General features: G+C 47.1%; 1 protein-coding gene across 1 annotated transcript in view; it reads left to right on the top strand.

The window, feature by feature from the left end:
• Positions 1-20,966, top strand: part of PADI2 (peptidyl arginine deiminase 2) — a 51,465-nt gene extending 30,499 nt beyond the window's left edge. The window contains exons 7-16 of the mRNA XM_004377205.2: positions 1,046-1,224; positions 3,710-3,813; positions 4,784-4,895; positions 5,934-6,041; positions 8,679-8,830; positions 9,499-9,643; positions 10,644-10,737; positions 12,805-12,890; positions 15,298-15,426; positions 16,951-20,966. Of these exons, the coding sequence (XP_004377262.1) occupies positions 1,046-1,224; positions 3,710-3,813; positions 4,784-4,895; positions 5,934-6,041; positions 8,679-8,830; positions 9,499-9,643; positions 10,644-10,737; positions 12,805-12,890; positions 15,298-15,426; positions 16,951-17,184 (1,343 nt within the window). The 3' untranslated portion in view covers positions 17,185-20,966. The remainder of the gene's footprint in view (positions 1-1,045; positions 1,225-3,709; positions 3,814-4,783; positions 4,896-5,933; positions 6,042-8,678; positions 8,831-9,498; positions 9,644-10,643; positions 10,738-12,804; positions 12,891-15,297; positions 15,427-16,950) is intronic.
• Positions 20,967-23,771: the final 2,805 nt, after the last annotated feature.

Here is a 23,771-nt window from a genome sequence, read left to right on the forward strand (position 1 = left end):
GCTGCATCTTGATCATCTCCATCTCTCCTGAAGGTCCTTGGCCATGCTGGGCACAGAGTAGTAATTCAATACATGTGCTATGAATTGGCCTAAAAATTCTCTGTTGGCCTCTCCCATAGGGAGTGGTGTGGGAGTCATACGTTCATTTGGTGGCCAGGTACTAAACACTGCCGTGTGGTAGGCATTGTGCCTGGGCTGGACGTGTCAAGTGTGTGAGGCAGGCATTGTCCCTGCCATCAGGTGGGTGACAGTCTCTCAGGGCTGCCGGCTAAACACACAAGATCACACAGAGTGTGAAGGGCTATGGTGGAGAAGGGCAAGGGGCTGTGGAAGCTCCAGAGCCCCTAGCTTAGAAATCTTGGCAGGATTCCGAGAAGTGACACAAATCAAGACCTGAAGGAGGGAGGGAGTTGACTGTTCCAAGGAGAAGGGACAGCACTGTGGAAAGCTAGATGGGCTCAGAAGAGCAGGAAACCTGCTTTTCCTCACAGCCATGAAATGTGCAGCCAGAGCCCTATGCACAGGTCTTTATGCCAGTGTGGCTTCCATTATATGGAGGGGAATTTTTGGTACAAATGGATATATGTGTGTTTTATTTATATAAAGAGGAAGAAACTTTGGAGTTCCAGTTTAGCAACTCAACTTAGTGAGCTGTTTGACTTTGGACAAGCCATTTCACCTTTCAGAGACTCAGTTTCCTCATCTATAAAATAGGAACAATATCCTTCCTTGACACCACTAGCTCCTCAGCAATCATCTGCTATCATTTTCATATGTGCCATTCATGAGAGTTAGTCCATCGTATAGATGAGGAAGCCAGAGCCAGAGAAGTTGTTTGTTTCAGTGCTGAGAGCCTCTGCATAGCAGTGCTGAGACGATGACTACGGCCAGGCTGCCTCCACTCTGGTGGCATTTTCTGCTTGTGCTTTTCTGCCTGTGTCTAGAGGACAAGTTATTCTACCATCTTTCCCCCATCGATGATCCCATCTCACTGACCTCTTCCTGGTGGGTGCTGGGGATCTAACATTGATTGTTTTCTCTCCAGACCCATTCTTCGGCCAGCGCTATATCCACATCCTGGGCCGACAGAAGCTCTACCATGTGGTCAAGTACACAGGCGGCTCTGCGGAGCTGCTGTTCTTCGTGGAAGGCCTACGTTTCCCCGATGAGGGCTTCTCAGGCCTGGTCTCCATCCACGTCAGCCTGTTGGAGTATATGGCTGAGGTGAGGGCTCTAGGCTTCCTCCATGAGGGGCTGGCTGCCCCTGGGGGTCAGGATCTTAGGCCCATAGATGCTACATTTTGATAATCTCCATCTCTGAAGGTCCTTGCCCATGCTGGTCACAGAGTAGTAATTCAATACATGTGCTATGAATTGGCCTGAAAATTCTCTGTTGGCCATCCCTTAGGGAGTGGGCCACTCCAGCTACAAGGCCACTCCCAGGGGTCCACACTTTGCTTCACTCTCCTCAAAGTACCAAGAGGGGGCCCAGACTTGGAGGCCTAGAGGCCCCTGCACCCATGCTCTAGATTGTAAATACTTGTTATTTTTGGTGATGGGAAAAGTGGCACCAAATGTGGGTGTAGTGAACACAGCTTAACCAAAGTAAATGATGTCACTAAGAAGTTCTCAAGAGAAAAGGCTTGTACTAAAGAAATTGACATACATAAGTCGGCAACAGTACCGACAGTGACCAAAAAAATGAGTGTATGATGACATATGTATGTGTATAAGCAAATAGGTATATGGGGGTACAGTTGTATATGTACGTGTGCACAGATAGAAGTATCTATATGTACATGTAAGTACAGATATGTGTGTGCAGGCACATACATTCAGAGAAGACACAATTACAGATACTTCTCAGACATAACAAAATACCTTGCGAGACTGGTTTTCTAGGTTTGAAAGCTTAGGACCTTAGCCTCATGAGACAACTCAGTCAGTTGGCATAATAAGTTCACAAAGTTTATGTTCTGCATCCTAGTGAAGTGAATAGCATCTGAGGTCTTAAAAGCTTGCAAGTGGCCATCTAAGATACAACTATTGGTCTCTACTTACCAGGAGCAAAAGAATAAGCAAGTAACCAAAATCACAGAAAAGAAACAAGTCTACAAGGCTGATAGCCTACAAGAGCCATGACCTCAACTACCCTGAGACCAGAAGAACTAGATAGTGCCCCGCTACCACCACTGACTGATCTGACCAGGGCCACAATAGCTGATCCTGGTTAGAATGGGAGAAAAATGCAGAACAAAACTGAAATTCATAAAAATGGCCAGATTAACTGGACCACTGAGATCAGAGGACTCCCTAAGACTATAACCCTGAGACACTCTTCAAACCTAAAACCACCCCCTGAGATCACCTTTTAACAGAAAAGCAGAATGACACACAAATAAAAGATATTACCCGTTAGATCAGTGCTCTACAAAAAAAAAAAAAAATCTGTAAAAGGAGTCCTGGTGGTGCAGTAGTTAAGATCTCAGTTGCTAACCAGAAGGTCAGCATGTTCAAATTGATCATCTGCTCCTTGGAATACCTATGGGGCAGTTCTACTCTGTCCTATTGGGTCACTATGAGTCAGAATCAACTTGACGGCAACGGGTTTTGGTTTGGTTTTTTTATGAGTCCAAAAGGCCAACATTTATTCCAAAGCAAAGATGACAAGATAAGGAGGCAAGGGATCTAGAATATTAAGATGGAACAACCAGAACACAACAAGAATGACACAATGTGAAAAATGTAACTAAGGTCATTGATCAATTTGTGTGGAGATTGTCAAAGGGAAACCTAACTTGCTGTGTAAACTTTCACCAAAAACACAATAAAATATTTAAAAAAAAAAAAAAGGACCGTCATGCTCCTGGGAAGAGGGGAGGGCAGAAAGGACAAAGCTACAGGACCAGGCATGGGGAAGGGGCTTCTCCTGCTCCCACTCATGCCCAGAGCAGCCTGGCCCTCAGGTCTCCCAGACTGGCCCCGTCTGCGAGCACCAGCAGAGACTCAAAAGGCAGACCTGGGCAGGAAAGCCAAGCAGTGTGGCGTGTGTGGCAAGCCGCACCCACAGTCCCAGCCCCCTACCCTCCATCCGTATCCCCATCCCTGTTCCCCCACCCCGCCCCCATCCCCGTCCTCCCTGCCAAGAGCAGGGACGGGTTTTATGTAGCTTTTCAAAGCACCTGCTCAAAGGAACCCTGGAATCATTTCACATTTTCCCTCAGGTTCCAGGCAAACTGCCTGGACCTTTCCTTAAAACAAAGAACAGCCTGGCTATAGCAGACAACTTTAAAATGCTCATACATAGAAAAGGGCAAGGTGCCCAGAGCAAAAACAGAAGAAGGCATGGGGCTGGCTCAGCCATCTTGTGGTCAATTTCAGGAAGAGAACTTCGAACAGGAAAAGATAGGATGGTGGCTAAGAGTTTCGGCAGTCAGACCATTTGGGTTTAAGTCCTGGATCTACCAGGTAACCATGATAGTTACTTAACATCTCTAGGACTCAGTTTCCCCATCTGTGTAATGAGGATTATAGTGGTATCTACCCCTGGGGTTGTTGTAAGGCAGAAATGAATTGGTGCATGTACAAATAGTTAGCACAGAGCCTGGCGTACAGTAAGTGCTCAATATATAATATTGTTATCAGTTTCACCTCTTTTAAAGGCACCATGACGTGACTTTTCAATTTCCCTCCTCTTTCCCACACCCAGGAGATTCCCCTGACGCCCATCTTCACGGACACCGTGACATTCCGGGTCGCTCCGTGGATCATGACACCGAACATCCTGCCTCCAGTGTCGGTGTTTGTGTGCTGGTAGGGGGTGGCCGAGAGCTGAGGCTTCAGGGCCAGACTGACCTGAGTTAGAACTCTGGCCTTGTTGCTTACCAGCTGTGTGGCCTTGAGCAGCTCCCTTGGTCTCTCTGTGCCTTGGTGTCTCTGAAATGCCCACATCACAGTGTCACTGTGAGGATCAAATGAGATGAAACATGCAAAGCATCTATGCATGGCCCTGGCACAGAGTGTGTGCACTAAAAATAATAGCTACCCTTTCCTTTTGTAGCCTTGGCCAGCACTACGCAGTTGGGAGCTTCCTGTGCAGTAGATATTCAGCTCAGTTTACTCGTTCATTAAGCAGAGTTTTACTCAGCCCCTATTAGGTGCTTCAGGGGCCCTGGTGGTGCAGTGGTTAAGTGCTTGGCTGCTATCCAAAAGGTTGGCAGTTCAAACCCACCAGCCGCTCCATGGCAGAAACATGTGGCAGTCTGCTTCTGTAAAGATTGCAGCCCTGGAAACCACATGGGGCAGTTCTACCCTGTCCTGTAGAGTCACAATGAGTTAATATTTGACTCGAAGGCAATGGTTATTATCTGCTAGGCAGACACAGCAAGATGAGAAGCAGGGGAAAGAAGTGCTTACAGGTAGATAGCTTGCAGCACTGAAGGGGACCCCAAGGTCCTGGGCCCACTCCCTGCCCCTGTGCTAGGCAGCACTGTGCTCCCCCTGGGAATAGTTCTTTTTCAAACATCTAGGCGCACTCAGAGATGTGAGGCTTCGTGGCAGGTGAAGGTGAGAGTCCCCTCCTCATTTTATTTGCTCATGACCTTGACAAAACACCACACAAGCGGGTGGGATTATGAGAAAACTTGGCCTTGAATTCTGGCAGACTTTCCCAAGGGGACAGAGAACACAGATGGTGTCTCATCTGCCCAGCACAGTGTAACCTCTGTAGGGCAGGCCTTTGTCCCTCCTCACCCTTCCACCTTGCCTCCCCCAAACTTCTTAGCATGAAGGACAATTACTTATTCCTGAAAGAAGTGAAGAACCTGGTCGAGAAAACCAACTGCGAACTGAAGGTCTGTTTCCAGTACATGAACCGGGGTGACCGCTGGATCCAGGTAAGGGGCCAGGCTGAGAAGGGCAGGTCCTCAGGGCCAGGCCAGAAGAGTACACTGTGCCCAGCCACTCTTATATGGAAATTCTTCCATCAGATGATACAGGCACATGTGCACAAAGACAAGAATGGAGAAGGCAATTCACTGCCGTGTTGCTTCTTGTATCAAAAGACTGAAAAACAACCTAAGTGTCCATCCATAGGGGACTAGTCAAATATATCTGGTAGAGCCTTACCACAGAGCACTATGCAACAGCTAAGAGAATGAGGCCAGTCTATAAGTACGGAAACAGAAGGAGCCCCAACTTAACTTATTACTTGCAGGAAGATGCTTACAAGATGCCGTCATTTATGTCAAAAAAAAGAAATGGGGTGAAAAGGAAGCCCTGATTAATGCCACAGCGTGGATGAACCTTGAAAACATTATGCCGGGTGAAACAGGACAAAAGGACAAATACTATATGATCTCATTTATATGAAATAAGCAAATATATAGAAACCAAAGGTTATTCATGGTTACCTGAGATGGGAGGGAGGGAGAAAAGGGGAGTTTTTCTTTGGAGGCATGGAGTTTATGTTAATGGTCTCAGAGCAATTTGGAAAAGAATAATGATAAGGGTGGCACAACATGAAATATATAATCAATGTCTTTGAATTGTAAACGTAGAAGTTGTACTGGCAAATGTTTTAGCGTGTATATTTTCACGACAATTAAAAAATGGGGCTGACATACATACAAACATGCTTGCAATATGCTGAGACTATTTCTAGAAGGATATGTATGAAACTACTGCCATCTTTTGTTTGCGGTGAGGAGAATTGGGGACCAGGAGACAGAGTACAAGAGACTTACTTTTCACTCTATACTCTTTTGTGCTTTTTGAGTTTTCTGCCTGTTGCACAAATTACTTGCGTTTTCACGAACCCCTCACCAGCCCCAGTCAGGCCAGCTGGTATTCCCTGGTGCCTCTGGGAGAGGCCTCTACTCGGGCTCATCCTGCCCTACTGGCTCATCTGATGGCTCTCTTTGGTGTCCCCACAGGATGAAATCGAGTTTGGCTACATCGAGGCCCCCCACAAAGGTTTCCCGGTGGTGTTGGACTCCCCCCGAGATGGAAGCCTGAAGGACTTCCCAGTGAAGCAGCTCCTGGTGAGAGGCTAAGGGCCACCTGGCAGGGCCATCCTGGGGATTCCTACAGGACAGAACAGCCAGCAGACCTTGAGTGCCCTTAGGCAAATTAGTCAGCTGCCTAGAGCCTACATTTTCTCTTCTGCAAAATGCGTCAGTTGCGGTAGTGCCCTCTGAGGTCCTTTCCTGCTCAAATAACTGATACTGTTCCAAGACATGCTGAGTTCCAAGACATGGGAACTGCAGGAGACAGGCTGGGCAAGACCCGGCTCCAAGGCTTTGTCCCCGCCGCTGCCCCACCTCCAACCTGCAACGAAACAAACTTTCAAAGGGGAAATAGATGGTTACGCAATTGTTGAAAATCATGGTTCCAACTTCAAAGCTCGTGAGGACCTTGAGGCCCTGGTTTTCAACTTTTTTTTTTTTTTAAGCAGTCTGACTCCCCCAATTCTAGAGGCCATTATTGCTCCCCTTGTATGCCCTCCACAACCTACTATGTGAGGGCAGAACTGAAATCAATCTCCCTTTCATCCTCACCCTTCTGCCCTGAGTAGACGGGGAGGCTTGGACAGAGCATGAGACCCAGGTAAGTCAGGTGGCTTTCCCGAGGTCACATGCAGGGCAGCCTCCCCTTTGGCATCAGGCCTGCTCAGAGGTGACCACTGCCAAGTTCACACATGCTTCTTGAAAGCATTCACTAACCTTGTCCCCTCACCCGAGAGAGAAGGTAGAACCAATAGTGCGAGCACAAAGGTCTGCACTGTCATATGGACCTGGCCTTGAGTCCTGGTTCCATCCCTTAGCAGCAATGTGACCTTTAGCAAGCAACTTAAGCTCTGTGAGCCGCAGTTTGCTCATTTGTAAAATGGGGATAGAAACAGTATAGGTCTCATAGGATTGTGGTGAAGATTGAAGGTACTCAGGCATCAGCGCTGCACCTGATGTAATGACCATTGTTCGCTGTTGTTGTGATAATCATTCCAAAGCCTTGGATGCTGCCTTTGGTAAGCATACTGTCCCCATCCCCATCCCCCATACATTATGAGGGGCTGAGTCAAACTGGCCACAAGCAGCGGTCACCACAGGCACGCGAATGGAGGCCTCCCAGATTCTGCCCTCTCTATATTCCCTGGGCTGCCACCTTCCTTCAATGTCCCACTGGCCTGGTTCCAAGGCCCCAAGCAGCATTGTTCCTGCCCGCCCACCAGTGTGATGCTGTAAAGCCCCAGCTGCCCCACCCTCGGGGGAGCTCACACCTCACCAGCTGGGGCTCCCAGGCAAGAAAGTGCTCAGCTGTAGCGACCCAGCCCACTGGGCGCAGCTGTCCCTTGAGCCTCTCAGCTGGGCCAGGATAAGCGGCATCCTCCCACTCCACTGCTTTTTGTCAACAGGGATTTTGTCAGGCAAGCTTTAGACCCAGCAAGTTGTACAAGCTCCCAAACAAGGTCCCTACTTTTTTTAATCAAAAAATTATGAAAAGAACCCTAATATTCAAGGGGTCAGCAGAGCTATGTCTCAAGTGCCAACTCCAGTCTGTTGGAACTCTGTGCTAAGAAGGATTCTGAGGCTGCATCTGGGTTCAGTGCACAATAATGTTTAATTGGGAATGAGTCACATTCCCATGTTAAATATCTGTACATCTACCATCCCCACATGTATTGATCAGCTTTCACTAGGCAAGGCTGCCTTAACAAACAACCCCCAAATCTCAGTGAGTGACAAGCAAAGGTTTATTCCTTGCATTCCATATTGACTGCTGGTCAGTGGTCTGTGGCTCTGCTTCCTTGGGGCTTCCTCATTCTAGAGGCCAGGGAAATGTCATTACCTGGCACAGGGAGAAGAGAAAGGGAAGTGGCAGACTCATGCAGTGCTTCTTAAAACTTCCACTCTTAACTTGCATGTATCACTTCTGCTCACATTTCATTGGCCAAAGCAAGTCACATGACCACGTCTGCCTTAGGATAGGGAAGTGTATTCCCTCTCAAATCACAAGGCAATGGGTTGGGATGCAAAATCCTTACTGGAAAGTGGGTAGCAAATCTCTGGGGACAATAATATAATCTCCTACCCTGCCTCAGGTCCACTACTCTGACACCTCTTTTAGAGATGGGGAAATTGGGGGCCAGAGAAAGTAAGAGATGAGCAAGGGCATCAATAGCACAAAGGAAGACTAATCCTGCAATCACCATTATGTGTTTGTGACATTTGGGATGGAGTTAGAGGCACCCACAGAGACCCAGGTGCACACATACACACACACACACATGTGAACACACACTCACATACTCACACTCATACATGCTCACACATCCACATACTTAAAATCATACCCACACTCACACCGAGATGCTCACACACACTCACGCTTGCACACACATACTTACACTCATACCCACACTCACACACATGCTCACACACACTCACATATTCACACTCATACCCACAGTCACAGCAAGATGCTCACAAGCTTAGCCTCCCCCGGGCCCAGGCCCCTGCCCTTTGGTGGAGATAAGGAGACCATGAGCAACCCCCCTAGAGGTTATGGCCCACAGTGCCAGGCCGAAGGTGGTGAAAGATTGTCTGTCAGAGGGGGGCTGGGTCAGGGACTGACAACTGCCGGCTGTGGAGATTAATGACAGATGTGTGCCCTCTGCCCAGGGCCCGGATTTTGGCTACGTGACCCGGGAGCCCCTCTTTGAGCCTGTTACCAGCCTTGACTCCTTTGGGAACCTGGAGGTCAGTCCCCCAGTGACAGTAAACGGCAAGGTGTATCCCCTGGGCCGGATCCTCATCGGAAGCAGCTTTCCTCTGTAAGAGAAAACAAGCGACGTGGGCTCTGTGGGGGTAGGGAGTCACTGTTTTTCATTAGGGATGGCCTGGATTGCTTAAACATGGAGTGATTGGCTGGGAAAATTACCTCCTCCCATGACTCTCTTATAAGATATAGACACTCTTGGAAAGAAAATCAAGTTAGCCTTTACATCTTAGTATGAATTAGGATCCAATATAAAACTAAATAAGTAACTCTTCCCAAAATGGGAGGGTATATAATGAGATTAAGGAGCCCTGGTGGCGAAGTGGTTAAGCACTCAGCTGCTAACCAAAAGATGGGCAGTTTGAACCCACCAGCTGCTCTGCAGGAGAAAGATGTGGCAGTCTGCTTCCACAGATTATAGCCTTGGAAATCCTATGGGGCAGTTCCACTATGTCCTATCGGATCACTATGAGTCAGAATCGACTTGACGGCAATGGGTTTATGGTGAGATTATAAGCCAAGTAGGGAAGGGACGGACTGCCACGGGATGGGTGGGAGCATGCCAGCAAACCCTCTGGGCTGCCCATAAACAGAAGAGGCATGAGCAGACATGGCCGTACCCCAGAAGCATGAGTCCCTGGTTCCCTGGCATGTCCACGACACCCCCACTACCTGCCCAGGTGACCCACCAGCCAATGAAAAGGCAGATTTTTCTTTGCTCAGGTCCGGTGGTCGGAGGATGACCAAGGTAGTGTGCGACTTCCTCCAGGCCCAGCAGGTGCAGGCACCCGTGGAGCTCTACTCAGACTGGCTGACTGTGGGCCACGTGGATGAATTCATGACCTTTGTCCCCATCCCAGGCACAAAGGTGAGCTAGCCCCCGAGCCTGGGGTCAATAGGGTGGGGACTACCATGCCTTGCCAGCAGAGGGCAGGGTCTAGAGGAGGTAACTGGCATAGAGGAAGAAGGAAGTAGGCTGAAATTGGTTTCTTTGTTGTCACTGTGGTATGGTCATGGACATGGACACTGCCTAGAGCTCTCCGAGAAATTTGGACACGCCAGAACAGTACAGTCCAGCAGAAACAGAATGTGATCCACAATGCAAGCCCTGTATATAATTTTACATTTTCTAGAAGCCACTTTTTAAAAAGTAAGAAGAAACAGGTAAAGTTAATTTTAGTAATAGTCTGTTTAACCTGATATAGCCAAAAATTAGCATTTCAACATATAATCAATATAAAATTATTAACGTGAGATTTTACATCTTTTTTTCATACTAACTCTTCAAAATTTAATGTGTATTTTACTCTTATAAACCAAAATCCAGATGGTGTCAAGTCGGTTCCAACTCATGGTGGCCCCAACTCATGGTGACCCCACTCATGGTGACCCCATGTGTTTAAGAGTAGAACTGCCCTCCTTGGGGTTTTCACATAGCATATCTCAATTCAGACTAGCCACAATTCACGTGCTTGATAGCCACGTGGGGCTAGTGGCTTCCATATTGGCCAGTATATCTAGAGAGCAATAGGGTATGGACCTAGGGTTCTGGAAAGAGATTCTTTCATTTTCTGAAGGGAAAGGAATGACTGTGACTTTATACTCTGGAAATATTGTGCACGTGGCCTGGCCTCTTGGCCACTTGGAGAAGTTCTTCCACTCTGAGCTTTGACTCAATGGCATTCTGCTGAGGTGAAGGAATTTCTGTAGCGAGGAGGGTGAGAAATATTCCTCTGAAACAGAGAACACCTTTCCAGGCAGACTTTCACACTCTGTGTGGGGAGGCTGGAGGCCGTGTGCAGACGGGGCTGGGGTCCTTAGGGCAGGGGCTCCCTTTGCTCAAACTGTCCCCCTGGGCTCCCTCGTAGCAATTCCGGATGCTCATGGCCAGCACCTCAGCCTGCTACAGGCTCTTCCGAGAAAAGCAGAAGGAGGGCCATGGGGAGGCCATCATGTTCAAAGGTGAGTGCCCACAGGGCCTTGGCAGAGAAAGGTGAGCTTGAGTGCCCAGAGAGACCCTCAGGAGGATTTGGGGGATGAGCACTTTGTCCCTGAGCACCAGGTCCACTTCCTTGGGGCATCTGTCCTACTCCATGCTTTGTGAGGTTTCCTGGTGGGAAGCAGCCCTGCCCTCTGGTGACCCTTGTTGTGACAAGGGTCAGATGAACCATGCCCACTGTTCCTTATTATCATCAACAGAAGCAAGTGCTTCTTAAAGACCTAGCGTATGCTTTACATGTGGGAGAAAGCCTGTGGGGCAGTTCTACTCTGTCACATGGTGTTGCTGAGTTGGAATGGACTCGACAGCACCTACCAACAACGTGTGCTTAAAGGACGCCAGACCCAGAGGAGAGTTAAGTGGTTCAAAACTGACATGCAATCTAGATTCAAGGGACTTACAGAGAGGGAGATAAGAGAGAAAAACATAGAGAATGTGGTTTAGAACAGGAAGAAAAGTGAGCCCCGACAGACGCCGATAGGCGGTCAGACATCATTCATCGCAGTCGGCCCCAGAGGGAGAAACTGTCTGCTTAATTTAGATGCCCACATAATTAGGACGGACATAGACTAGGATCAGGTTTGCACTTGAATTAATCATGGAAAGAGGGAAAGTTGATCAAGTGAGGACAATGAGCCAGGCTCGAGTGACCATGACAATCCCTTACACAGTTTTCTCTTAAATTACTTTTGTCACTTTTCAGGTTGGTATCCCTATTATTCCTCACTCCTTCCTTCCCCCATCCCTCCCTATCCAAAGACAGTATTCCTGACAGTGATTGGTGTCTAGATAGACAAGGCCAATTTAAGACCATCGTCCTTTTTAAGTTCTCTACTGACTGGAATTTTTTCTTGGATTGGCGGGCACAAGTCCTAACTTTCTGGAGACTTCTTTTCTCTAGTTAAACACACCCCAAAAACTACTCATGAACCAGTTGCTGTCGAGTTGCCTTGGATTCATGGTGACCCCATTGTGTCAGAGTAGACCTGTGCTCCATACGGTTTTTAATTGCTGACTTTTTGGAAATAGATTGCCAGGCCTTTCTTCCAAGGCACCTCTGGGTAGACTAGAACCTCCAACCTTTTGGTTAGCAGCCAAGTGCATTAGCCATTGGCACCACCTGGTGACTCCAAAAAGCTACCCATAGGATGTAGGGACCATCATTTTTGTACAATGGGGCTGAGTGGTGGTGTAGAGGCAGCTTGGGTGCAAGGCCCAACAGCCCAATCTCTTTGCCCCTGACAAGTGACAAGCCTGGGAGGTGCAACAGACCAGTAGGTGCTTCCCAGATCAGGAAAAAAAAAAAGAATGGTCACGAGCATAGTCTCTGAGACTGCCTGGGTCTACATACTGGCCTTGCCGCTTGCTGGCTGTGGGACCTTGGACAAGTCACTTAACCTCTCTGTGCCTCAGCTTCCTCATCTTTAATGATAGTGGCTACCTCATAGGACTGTGGGGAGGATTAATGAGTTAATCCAGGTAGAGTATTTGGAAGAGTGCTTGCCACATAGTAGGTGCTCAGTGGGCATTAGGCATCACTCATCAGGCCAGAAGCTACATGGGCTATCGTAGTCGAATAGGAGGCAGAGCCAGACACAGCCCAGGGCAGGGCCAAGCATGAGGCAGGGCTATAAAATGGGAAAGTCATGCCTCTGGGTTTCTTCTGCTCTTGCCCCACTCACCCTGGTCAGCTGCTCATCCTTAGGACTGGGCTCTAGGCAGGAGACTCAGGTGGCTGCCTGTATCCCCCATCCCTACCCCACTGACCAGAGAGAGTGAAGGCAGCTATGCCCCTTCTCCTTGGCCTTGGTGACATGGCTGACTCTGGAGAGCAGAGTGTGCTGCCCTTCCCAGGCAGAGGGGGGCCTGATTTCTCCTGCAGTTGCCCTCCTGTGCCCCAGCCTGTCCTCAGCCCCATCCCCCACCCCAGCCCAGCAGTTACCTTAGGGGTTGGGGGGGGCCTTAGCAGAGGAGGGCACCCAGCCTGAGTTCCTGAAGCTGGACTTTCCCCTGTTCTCTGACCCCCACAGGCTTGGGCGGAATGAGCAGCAAGCGAATCACCATCAGCAAGATTCTGTCCAATGAGAGCCTCATGCAGGAGAACCAGTACTTCCAGGTGAGGGCAGGGCAGGGGCCCAGTAGTGCTGGGGAGCTAGGGCAGAGGGCCACCAGGAGGGACAGGTTGTGCCCAATGGTACCCCTCACATCCTCAGGGCTCCATGGGAATGACCAAGAGTTCAGGGCTCCACGCAGATGCATGAGCATAGGGAAGGGCCTCAACAAGGTTTTGGTCCAGCCCACTCACTTTACTCCTGTGCTGAAGCTGAACAGTAAGGACGGAGATGGAGGGTGAAATGTGCAGGTCAGCAGAGGCTAGAAGCAGGCAGAGACCTAGAAAGGAAGACACTCTAGGCAAATAGCCAAGGTCTCCATAAGGCTAGAGCCGGTAACATTTGGGGGAGGCATACCCCTTTTGATGAAAGCTACAGACCCGTTCTCCAGAAAAATGAATATATAAACATATGTCTTAAATTTTAAACAGTTTTAGGGGTATCACAGATCCCTGAAGTTTTCTATGGTAGACCCCACTTTCTGAGCCCCTGAGTCCTAAAGATTGTATCCAGAATTAGAAGCTAGTCCAAAGAGTTGTATTTATTTGAGTTAAATCTCCTTTTACTTGTGTTGGCATATTTAAAAGTACCAAGTTTTAGAAAATAATAATAATAATAAGCAAAAAAACTCAACTGAAACTGGTTTAAACAAAAAGGTATTTTTGGCTCATTTAAGTGGGAAGCCCAGCAGTGGTGTGGATTTCAGGTGCAGTTTGATCAGAGCTCCAACTCCATTTCTCTGCACTTCCTGGGCTCTGCAGGTGCCTTCATGGTAGCCATATGGCTGGAACAGTTTAAAGGCTCACATTCACCCAGCACACCATCCACAATTAGAGAGCAACTGAACATAAGCCTTGCATTCTACTCTGATTGGGCCAAACCGAACTAATCTCCATGGCCAGGGGAATTCCATGTGCTGATTGGCTTAATCCTGACATACTACCTGTCTTAGTCATCTAGTGCTGCTCCAACATAAATACCACAAGTGGATGGCTTTACAAAGAGAAATTTATTCTCTCACAGTCCAGTAGGCTACAAGTCCAAATTCAGGGCATCAGCTCCAGGGCAACACTTTCTCCATCGGCTCTGGAGGAAAGTCCATGTCATCAGTCTTCCTTTGGTCTGGGAGCTTCTCTGCACAGGAACCTCAGGTCCAAAGGACGCGCTCTGCTCCCAGCACTGCTTTCTTGGTGGTATGAGGTTCCCATGTGTCTCTGCTTGCTTCTCTCTTTTATATCTCAAAAGAGATTGCATTAAGACACTAATCTTGTCAACCTCATCAGTATAACCTCATCACAGTGATAGATTTTATAACACATGAGGCGATCACATATAATCTCATCATAGTGGTAGAGTTTACAACACACAAGGAAATCACATCAGATAACACAATCATACAAAACTGGGAATCATGACCCAGCCAAGCTGCTACCCACATTTTTTGGGGGACACAATTCAATCCATGACACTGCCCATCCCTGAATCAATAACCAGGGCAAAGAGAGAGGGGTGAGAGTCCACCAATCAGTTTTCACTTGGAGGTGAGGGTAGAGTCAATCCAACCTAACAACATGGCTGCTACAGTGCAGGCGGAGGGGTAGAATGGATGCCAGGGAAGCAACTGCAAGGTCCGCTACAGTTCACTAAGATGGATTTAAACAAAAAGGCATTATTCACTCATATAAATGGAAAGTCCAGCAGTGGTGTGGATTTCAGGCACAGGTTGATCAGGGCTCCAACTCCATTTTTCTGCACTTCCTGGGCTCTGGCTGTTTGAAAGTTAAATTTATTAAGACTATCCCCTCAGTGGTCATTTCCTGGCATTCAGCAGATCTGAAGTTAATCCTGGCCCCACCACTCCTGGCAGGGGGACTTGGGCAAGTCACCAAGGACTCTCTGTCTTTGATTCTCTCTTCTCTAAAAAAAAGGAGTAACAATAGTATCTACCTCATGGAGTTGTTGTGAGGCTTAAATAAGGAATATATGTAAAGTGCCTAGAACAGTGATTGGCGCTTAGTACATATTAGGTTTTTTTATTATTATTATCAAAATCATCATCAGTGTTGTTCTTACCTTACTGGGTGGCCTGAGGATTCATTGAGATACTGTGTAGAAAGTACTTAGCACAGGATCTGGCTTGTAGTAAGTACTCAGTAAATGATAGCTGCTATTACTATTTCTATGGTCTTCCTCTTCGTTGTTATTATTACTACTGGTACTGAGCCCTGGTGGAGAGGGGCACTGGAAGAGGTCGGGGGGGTGCCCAGGTGAGCACTGGAAGTCCCCTGGAGCACCACGGCCCTTAGCCTGATGCTACAGATAGGGTGGGGTTGACAAAGGTAGCAGGGACAGGCCTGGGTGGCATTAGTGTGTCCCCTTACCCACCTGCCCTCCCTCCTTCCCCCTGCCCAGCGCTGCCTGGACTGGAACCGTGACATCCTCAAGAAGGAGCTGGGGCTGACAGAGCAGGACATCATTGACCTGCCCGCTCTGTTCAAGATGGATGAGGGCCACCAGGCCAGAGCTTTCTTCCCAAATATGGTAAGGGTCCTCAACCCTCACCCCAGACCAAATAGGGGCAGCTAGATCCAGAAGGGGTCCTGGCTGAGGGGGCCCGGTCCTGGCTGAGCTGCGGTGTAGCCTCACTCCACTCACCCCAGGTACTTCCCCTCTCTGGCCCTCTTTTCCCTCCAGAGGGTGATAGACTTATCCTGCTCCTCACTGGGGTACTGGAGGATCCTTTACCTTAACAGATAGAAGAGGGTTTTGCAAAAGTTAAAAAGTCCTTTATGCACAGGAGGGAGTCCGGGTAGTGCAGTGGTTAAGAGCTTGGCTGCTAACCAAAAGGTAGGCAGTTCAAATCCACCAGCTACTCCTTGGAATCCCTTTGGGGCAGTTCTACTCTGTCCTATAGGATCACTATGAGTTGGAATTGTCTCAGTGGCAACGGGTTTGGTTTTTGGTTTTATGCATAGGAGGGATTTTTGTTATCATAGAGGTGAGTCCTCAGTGAGATAGAAAGAGGTTAGAATAATATACACACACGTACACATGTATAATCAGATACATATATACACACATTCACACACATATATACATGTACACAGACATAATCAGATGCATATATACACACATTCACACACATATATACATGTACATAGACATAATCAGATGCGTATATACACACATTCACACACATATATACATGCATAGACATAATCAGATGCATATATACACACATGCTCATGCAGATATATAATTAGATGCATATAAACACACATACTCATACATATATACACATACATATATAATCAGATACACATATACACACATTTTCAAACATATACACATATATACATAATGTACATACAGGCACACACATATATACAGATGCATATACATAATCCATAAGATTTTCATTGGCTAATTTTCAGAAGTAGAATGCCAGGCCCTTCTTCCTAGTCTTAGTCTAGAAGCTCTGCTGAAACCTGTCCACCATGAGTGACCCTGCTGGTATTTGAAATACCAGCGACATAGCTTCTAGTATCGTAATAGCATGCAAGCCACCACAGCATGACAAACTGACAGACAGGTGGTGGCACATATCATCCTGTTATACATAAGGTTGCTATGAGTTGAAGCTGATTCAATGGCAATTAACAACAACATATAAATTATCGGATACATATATACATGCACACACAAATACACAGTATAAACACAAATGCATAATGCACGCACATGCATGCATATAGATATGCACGTACACACTGCGCGTAGCCATGAGCAGATACCCGTACGTACACATGTACACATACCGTACACATGTATATACTTTCGCACACACATCCATACAGAGGCAGGTTGCCTGGTTTTCCACTTTAGCTCTGCCATTTATGAGTTACTTTAGCCCCTCTGTGCCTCCGTTTGCTCATCTATAAAGTGGGGATAACAATAGTACCTACTTCATAGGGTTGTTGTGAGAGTTCAGTGAGCTTAGAAAAGTTCCAGCCACGTAGTAGGTGCTCACTCAGCAGGAGCTGTTGTTGCACTCCCCTGTCACAGGTGAACATGATCGTGCTCAACAAGGACCTGGGCATCCCCAAGCCGTTCGGGCCCCAGGTGGAGGATGTGTGCTGCCTGGAGACGCATGTGCGCTCCCTGCTGGAGCCCCTGGGCCTCTGCTGCACCTTCATTGATGACATTTCCGCCTACCACAGGTTTCTAGGGGAGGTGCACTGCGGCACCAACGTCCGCCGGAAGCCCTTCACCTTCAAGTGGTGGCACATGGTGCCCTGACCTACAGGGGCCATTGGCACTTTCCTCCTTCCCCAAGCTCTCCAGACCCCTCACATCCCTCCCCCAGAGCCTTCACCTTCCTGACATAGACTGGACTGCCCCATGAGGAGACCCTCAGGAAGTGGGGTGGGATTTGAGGCATCTGTGCCTTGCCTTCCCTGAGAAGGGTCTCAGCATCCACTGAAGCCACCCACAATGAACCTCAACTCTGTCCTTCTTAAAAGTAACTGGGCATCTGGCCAGTGTCTGCATAGCCCTGACATAAAAAACAAACACAAAACCATGTACCCAGTCCATTCCCCCAAAGAATCCTTAGCGTCTGGTCCAAAACTGAATAAGGGGAGAAGGGAAGGAGGTCTGGGATCGCCAGTTCTTCCAGTGGCCTTGCCCTGAAGTTCAAGGTGGAACACATGGGACACCAGACATATCTTGAGCTGCCGTCATCATTTCATCATCAACATCATTTCAAATTCACCTCCCTCAGGGCTTCCAGATGGCTGCCCCTAATTATTCATTCCTTACCAGCCTCTCTCAAACCCTCTTGGCTTTCTCTCTGCAGTGTAGACACCGTTAGTTAGCCCTCCCCACTCCCTGGGGGTCTAGTAACTTAGCTTAGACTCTTCCCTGGAAACACGTTATCAGAGCAGCCTTCTCCATTTAAGAGATGCTACTTATACCTCATCTTTCGCATAGACACAGTCTGTCTCAGATGCACAGGGGTCTTTCTCTGGGCCAGCATCCTTCTGGCCCAAGAGTTCAGTGTGTAAACATGCCCTTGGGTCAGCCATACCATCTTCACCACCTGTCACACTCAAACCTTCCCCCAGGGCATAAATGATGACCTGCCCCTCTTCCCCAGACATCAGACCCAACACACGAAGACCCTGGCCTAGGCCTCCAGCCTAAACAGCCAGTTCTGGACTAGCTGCTGGCCTTAGAGATGGATCACCTCATTGATATTTGCCAGCACATTTGTTGAAGACCTTGTCATTGGGACATAACCAGATCAATTCCCTGGCACCAATTGAAAAGACTCAGTTTCGACTGTAAAAAAGTTCCTTTAGGACGAGTTCATGTCAGGTGAATGAGTGAATCATAATTCCATTTTGAAGGTTTAAAAAGAACCAATTTATAACCAGTGAAGAGGCTATAAATTTGTATTTTTGGAAGAACAAGATTTTCATTTTCAATTGTTTCATTCAGTCATTCAGCAAATATTTGTTGCATGCCTACAAGTGCCAGGCACAGTGCTGGGCTCTGAGGATGCAGCATTAGCAAACTAGAACTGGCCCCTGCCCTCCTTGAGCTGGTCAGTCCCTAACGTGCAATGCCCACGTGTAAACAGCCAGCATTTGCCCTTTCAGTGGTGTGTTCTTCAGAAATGCCAGCGCTCTATTCAGGAAATGCACGGGGCCCAAAGCTTCTTGCAAGTCACTGTCTCAGTGAAATGGGAGGGGGAGGTATCTTTAAATAGGCCCCCTTCCCATCCAGCAGGGTCAGCTCCACCTGATAGGTCAGGCCCCAGAAGCCCTTAGAAGCTGTTGTCCTCCCTATGGGTCAGCGGCCTTTCCCTTTGGGCTGCAGCCCCAGCTCTCTCCAGCCCCAGAGCTGGAGACACCAAGTGCCTACGTGAGGGTGTTTATCTGGAGATTTAGAGTTTGTCATGTGTGTGAGTTTGGCTAATGTGGGTTTGTTCTTTTTTTTTTTTCTAGTCTAAGAGGGAAGGGAGTGCCTCCCATGTGGAAACAGTGTGTCTTTCTAGATTTTTCTAAAGCTCTCTTGGCTTTATTGATAAGTCAGCAATTTTTGGTGTTTCTGAAGCTGCTGGGACTCAACACCTCTTCCCAGATCGCGTGCCCACCCAGTGTGACTACCCTCAGTGTGAACATTCCCCGGTGGACTCATCGCTCTTCCCCACCCCCCACTTACTGTAAATGTAGGCCTAGAATACACTTCCGTGTTGCAAAACTCAGCCAAGTTCCTGTTTCAATCTTTATTTTGAAATTTTTTATGTAAGAGGGCAGGAGGTGTTGTGAAGATGGCAAAAAGCAGAGAACAGCTTCAACTTTCTGGAAAGAAGCCATGATGGAGATGGAAGGATGTCTGGGGAAGAGCCTCTGACTAAAGAGCAATAAAGTAAACAGTCAAAGGGGAAGCAAGTGGCTTTTGGTGTGATGTTCTTTGCTGCTTCATAGACATGAGATGGGGTGATACGGACCTCACACGGGCCCTCTGCTGGTCCTGCAGCCCTTGCTGTTCTGGGCTCAGGATCAGGGCTCTCAGCAAAGTGTATCTCAAAGGTTCAAAATCCCCCTGCACACTAAATAGGCACATAATACATGACCCTAGGTGGCACAAATGGTTAAGCGCCTGGCTACTAACCAAAAGATTGGTGGTTCGAACCCAGCAAGAGGTGTCTCAGGAGAAAGACCTGGAGATCTGCTTCCAAAAGGCCACAGCCATGAAAACCCTATCTATGGAGCACAGTTCTACTCTGCAACACATGGGGTTGCCACAAGTCACAATCAACTCAACAGCAACTGGTTTGTTTTTTGGTTTTGGTTTTGGTTTTATTACATGGCCAGCACCCAAGGTCAAGACCAACGTCCACAATAAAGTCTGGCTGTGTGTCTCTGGTGGACTTCCCCCAAAAGAAGACCTTGAGATGAGGAGTGGGAGCAAGTGATTTATTAAGAAAGTGCCTCCCGGAGAAACCAGTAAGGGAGTGGTGGGGAGCAGGACAGGGAAGGAGAAGAAATCAGACAAGGGTGTGATTTCAGGTGAAGCTTTGGCCTGATCACTGGGGAACTCCAGAGCAGAAGTGGCACCTCAGACTTGCCCCATCTCGAGGCTGAGTTTTTTACACCTGCACCGTCATTGCCTGCGAGGACTTCGACTCTCTGAATGGGCAAGGGGGCACCAGTAGCTCCCAGGCAATCGTCTGCTGAAGATCACAGCTGAGAGCTCTTAGTACCAAAGTCAGAGGAGCTGGGGAAATGGATTCAGAGAACCAGAAAAGTATCTGGGCAGGGCAGTGTCCACTGCTCGGTGCAATATCAGATTCTCAAAACACAATTGTTACACATAGGTGTTTATGATTGCCCCATGGTATAAAAATCCATACAACATAGCCCTGATCTAATGGGGTCTTTGTGAGCAAATTCCTGAGGCCCCAAAGTGGAGTCATCTGGATGATTAATGGGCTTAGAAGCTACTTTCAAGCTCTTCAGAATGCCCCTGGGACCTTTCTCATTCCTTAGCCCCTTGTTGTACTTCTAGACTGGCATTCTGCTGCAGCCATTTTAAGGGGCCACTGCAAAAGAACCATGTTAAAATGATGATGACTAGTTCTTTTACTTCTAGTGTAACCTGGGGATCCAGCCCTCTGAGATCACCCTTCCCTTTTATACCCAACTAATGGGGTCCAAGCCACAGCAACGCCAGTCTTTAATGGGTTTCCTGACCCACCTATTTCTGAGGCTTCCCAAGGAATGCTGGTGTGTTAGACAAATTCACTCTGGTGGTACTTTCACATCTTGGCTGCTCACCACCTCAGGATTACCAAAGGTCACCCTGAGACTTCTAGAACAGCACCTCCCAAAAGAAATATAATACAAGCCACACATGTAATTTCAAATTTCCTAGTAACCACATTTAAAAAATTTTTAAAAAGGTGAAATTGATTTTTTAACTAGATCAAAAAGCCTTTATTATGGTACATTCAGACATTTAGAGAACATAAATGGTTGGGTCTGCTTCTCTCCACATTATTTCTTGGAAAACTACTCTCTTTTTCTGTTTTCCTTCCTTTTTTTTTTTTTTTTTTTTGTTAATACCACCACTCCTATGCTCCCACGCACTCATGTGCGCGCACACACACACACACCTGTATGTGTGCAGGAAGGTGTGGGAACTACGGTTCTACAGAGCCATAGCATTAGTCCCTACTGGGTGGAAAACAGTTGTATGCATTATTTAAGAAAACTGACATCAGGAACTAGTTGATTCATCTTACCTTGCTTTCTAGTTGAGGCAACTGCTATAATGTAAGAAGGTGACAGGACTCAGAGTCAAAAAGATAAAAAGACTTAGGTCAAAAAGAACTGCCACATATTATGTATATGAGAACAAAGTGACAAAAGTAACTCTAAAACAGATGAAAAGTTTAGGGGACAGTGAATCTAGATTAATGGGGGTGAAACAACTGGGGCAGAAATAACAAGAATATTGACGTAATGTAAAGAATGTAACCAATGTCATTGAACAATGCGTGTAGAAATTGTTATATGGGAGCATGTTTTGATGTGTATATTTACATCGAAAACTACATTTTAAAAAAAAAGAAAAAAGACCTGCCAGTAACTATAGGACCTTGGAGAAGACACTAAGCCTCCCTGGGCATCAGCTCATCTGTAGAAAAGATAACACAATATTTTCTGCATTATCTTTCTCATGGTGACATAAGGAATAATGGGATTGTGAATGTAAATGCTTCATAAACTCAAAGGCTTTATGTGAGTATAACACTACTGTTAACGATTTTTAACCCCACATTCTAATTCACAGTGGCTAGGTATGCAAACTCTGGAGGCAAAATGCCTGGGTTTGTATCCAGGCTTTTTCTACTTATTAGTTGCGTGAACTTGGGCAAGTTATTACCTAACTTTTCTATGTCTGTTTTCTCATAATAAAAGCACCTATTTTATTGGGCTTTAATCTTAAGAATATTTTTTAGTTAACCCAATACCTCCAAAATATTATAATTTCACCATGTAATCAAAATGAAAAAGTATTAATGAGATGGTCTGCATTATTTTCTCGAAGTCTGCAAAATCTGATGTATATCTTATACTTACATCACATCTATTTGGACTATCCACATTTTAAGTGCTCGGTAGCCACAAGTGGCTAGTGGCTATTGTATTGAAAGGCATACCTCTACAATCTGCTCTGCCAGGATAAACCCCAGTTGTGGAAACAGGCACCTTCCTTAAATCCCCAGAGTCCAATTAGTCTGACTGCAGTGGCTGACAAAAGTTTATTATAATATTGAAAAGAAAAATATAAAATAGATATAAGCCCTCCCTGTCTCTGTGGTGCAGAAGCCTTGCCCTTCCAGAAGGTCCTCTTGCCTGAACCGTGGACACCGCCATGTTGCCAGGGCTGGCCTCTCTCTTCGCAAGAGTATCTCTGGCCAGATCCCCTCTGCCCACTGTTAAGATGGGAACCCCCATCAGTTCCAACTTTCTCTTGGACCCAGTGGAAAGGGAAAACATAACTCCCTCACCTCTAGCCTTCCTTCCCCTTACCACTCTACAAGATACAATTTGATTCTGTATTTTACCATAAAATGTTGTCTTGGGGTCCCAGATGAGGGGAGTTGAGGGCCTCATTTCATTATCTCAGCCTCTTCATTCCAGATGGGATCTGAGCCAGACCTTTGCATACTCAAAATCCTGTGGAAGAGGGGTTTCCTCCCAAACAAAAGAGCAGCCAGTGATAAATTCTGCCTCCCCAGCAGGACCCATCCAGGTTTCTCACCCAAGTAGCACGAGGTCCAGGAAGATGACGGCAATGTTATTGTAACAAAATCTATTGAGTGACACCAAACGTCAATATCTGGGATGTCTTCTCCAGCTGGATAACCAAGAAATGATATGGAAAGGCAGCCTTATCTCAAGCCTGGCCGATGTGAGAAATCTACTTTTCACTGTGTTTTGCCCACCATGGCACTCTGCATAATATCACCCCGCCACCACCCTCACACCCATCCACCTTCCACTCCAGCCAGCTAGGCTGTTGCTCAGCCTTGATCTTTGAGAAAGCAAAAGTCTTCTCTGGTTAGTCTCTCAGCAAACTGGCATGTTTAGGTCAAGTCTGCTTTTGCCTCAAACCCTCACCATCCATAAGCTGTTGTTGTTAACAGCTGTCAAGTTGGCCCTCAACTCATGGTGACCCCATGTACAATGGGATCAGACTGTTATGATCCATAGGGTTTCCCTGGATGATTTTTGGAGGTAGATCACCAGATCTTTCTTCCTAGTCTGGAAACTCTGCTGAAACCTGCTCAGCATCACAGCAATACACTAGCCTCCACTGACAGGTCACGGCTGCACATGAGATACATTGGCCAGGAATCAAACCCAGGTCTCCAGCATGGAAGGCAAGAATTCTACCAATGAACCACCATTGCCCTCTAATCCATAAGCAAAGGTCCGCTTTTTCAGTCATGATCATACTTCAAGATGACTCTTTCAGGACAATCTCTGACCAGCATTCCAAGATCCTACCCACATGCCACTGAAGTGTTTAAGAGATACATTCAGCCTCTAAAAGAAATGGTTTGTTTTCCTCCTGATGGCAGTTCCTGGCACATAGTTGGTGCTCAGCAAATATAATTTGAATGAAAGAAGAAACATCTGTACAGGTAAGCAATGGAAGCAGAAAAATCAACCCAACCAGATGCAAGGTAATAATAATGTTATGGATTAAATTGTGTCCCCCAAAAATATGTGTTGTTGCCCTGTAAAACCAAATGAGACTAACAAGGTACAGGAGTCCAGTGACGAGGGCCAGAAGGCAGAAGG

The sequence above is a fragment of the Trichechus manatus genome, unplaced genomic scaffold, assembly GCF_000243295.1.
Source record: "Trichechus manatus latirostris isolate Lorelei unplaced genomic scaffold, TriManLat1.0 scaffold00048, whole genome shotgun sequence".
In the NCBI taxonomy this organism is placed as follows: Eukaryota; Metazoa; Chordata; class Mammalia; order Sirenia; family Trichechidae; genus Trichechus; species Trichechus manatus.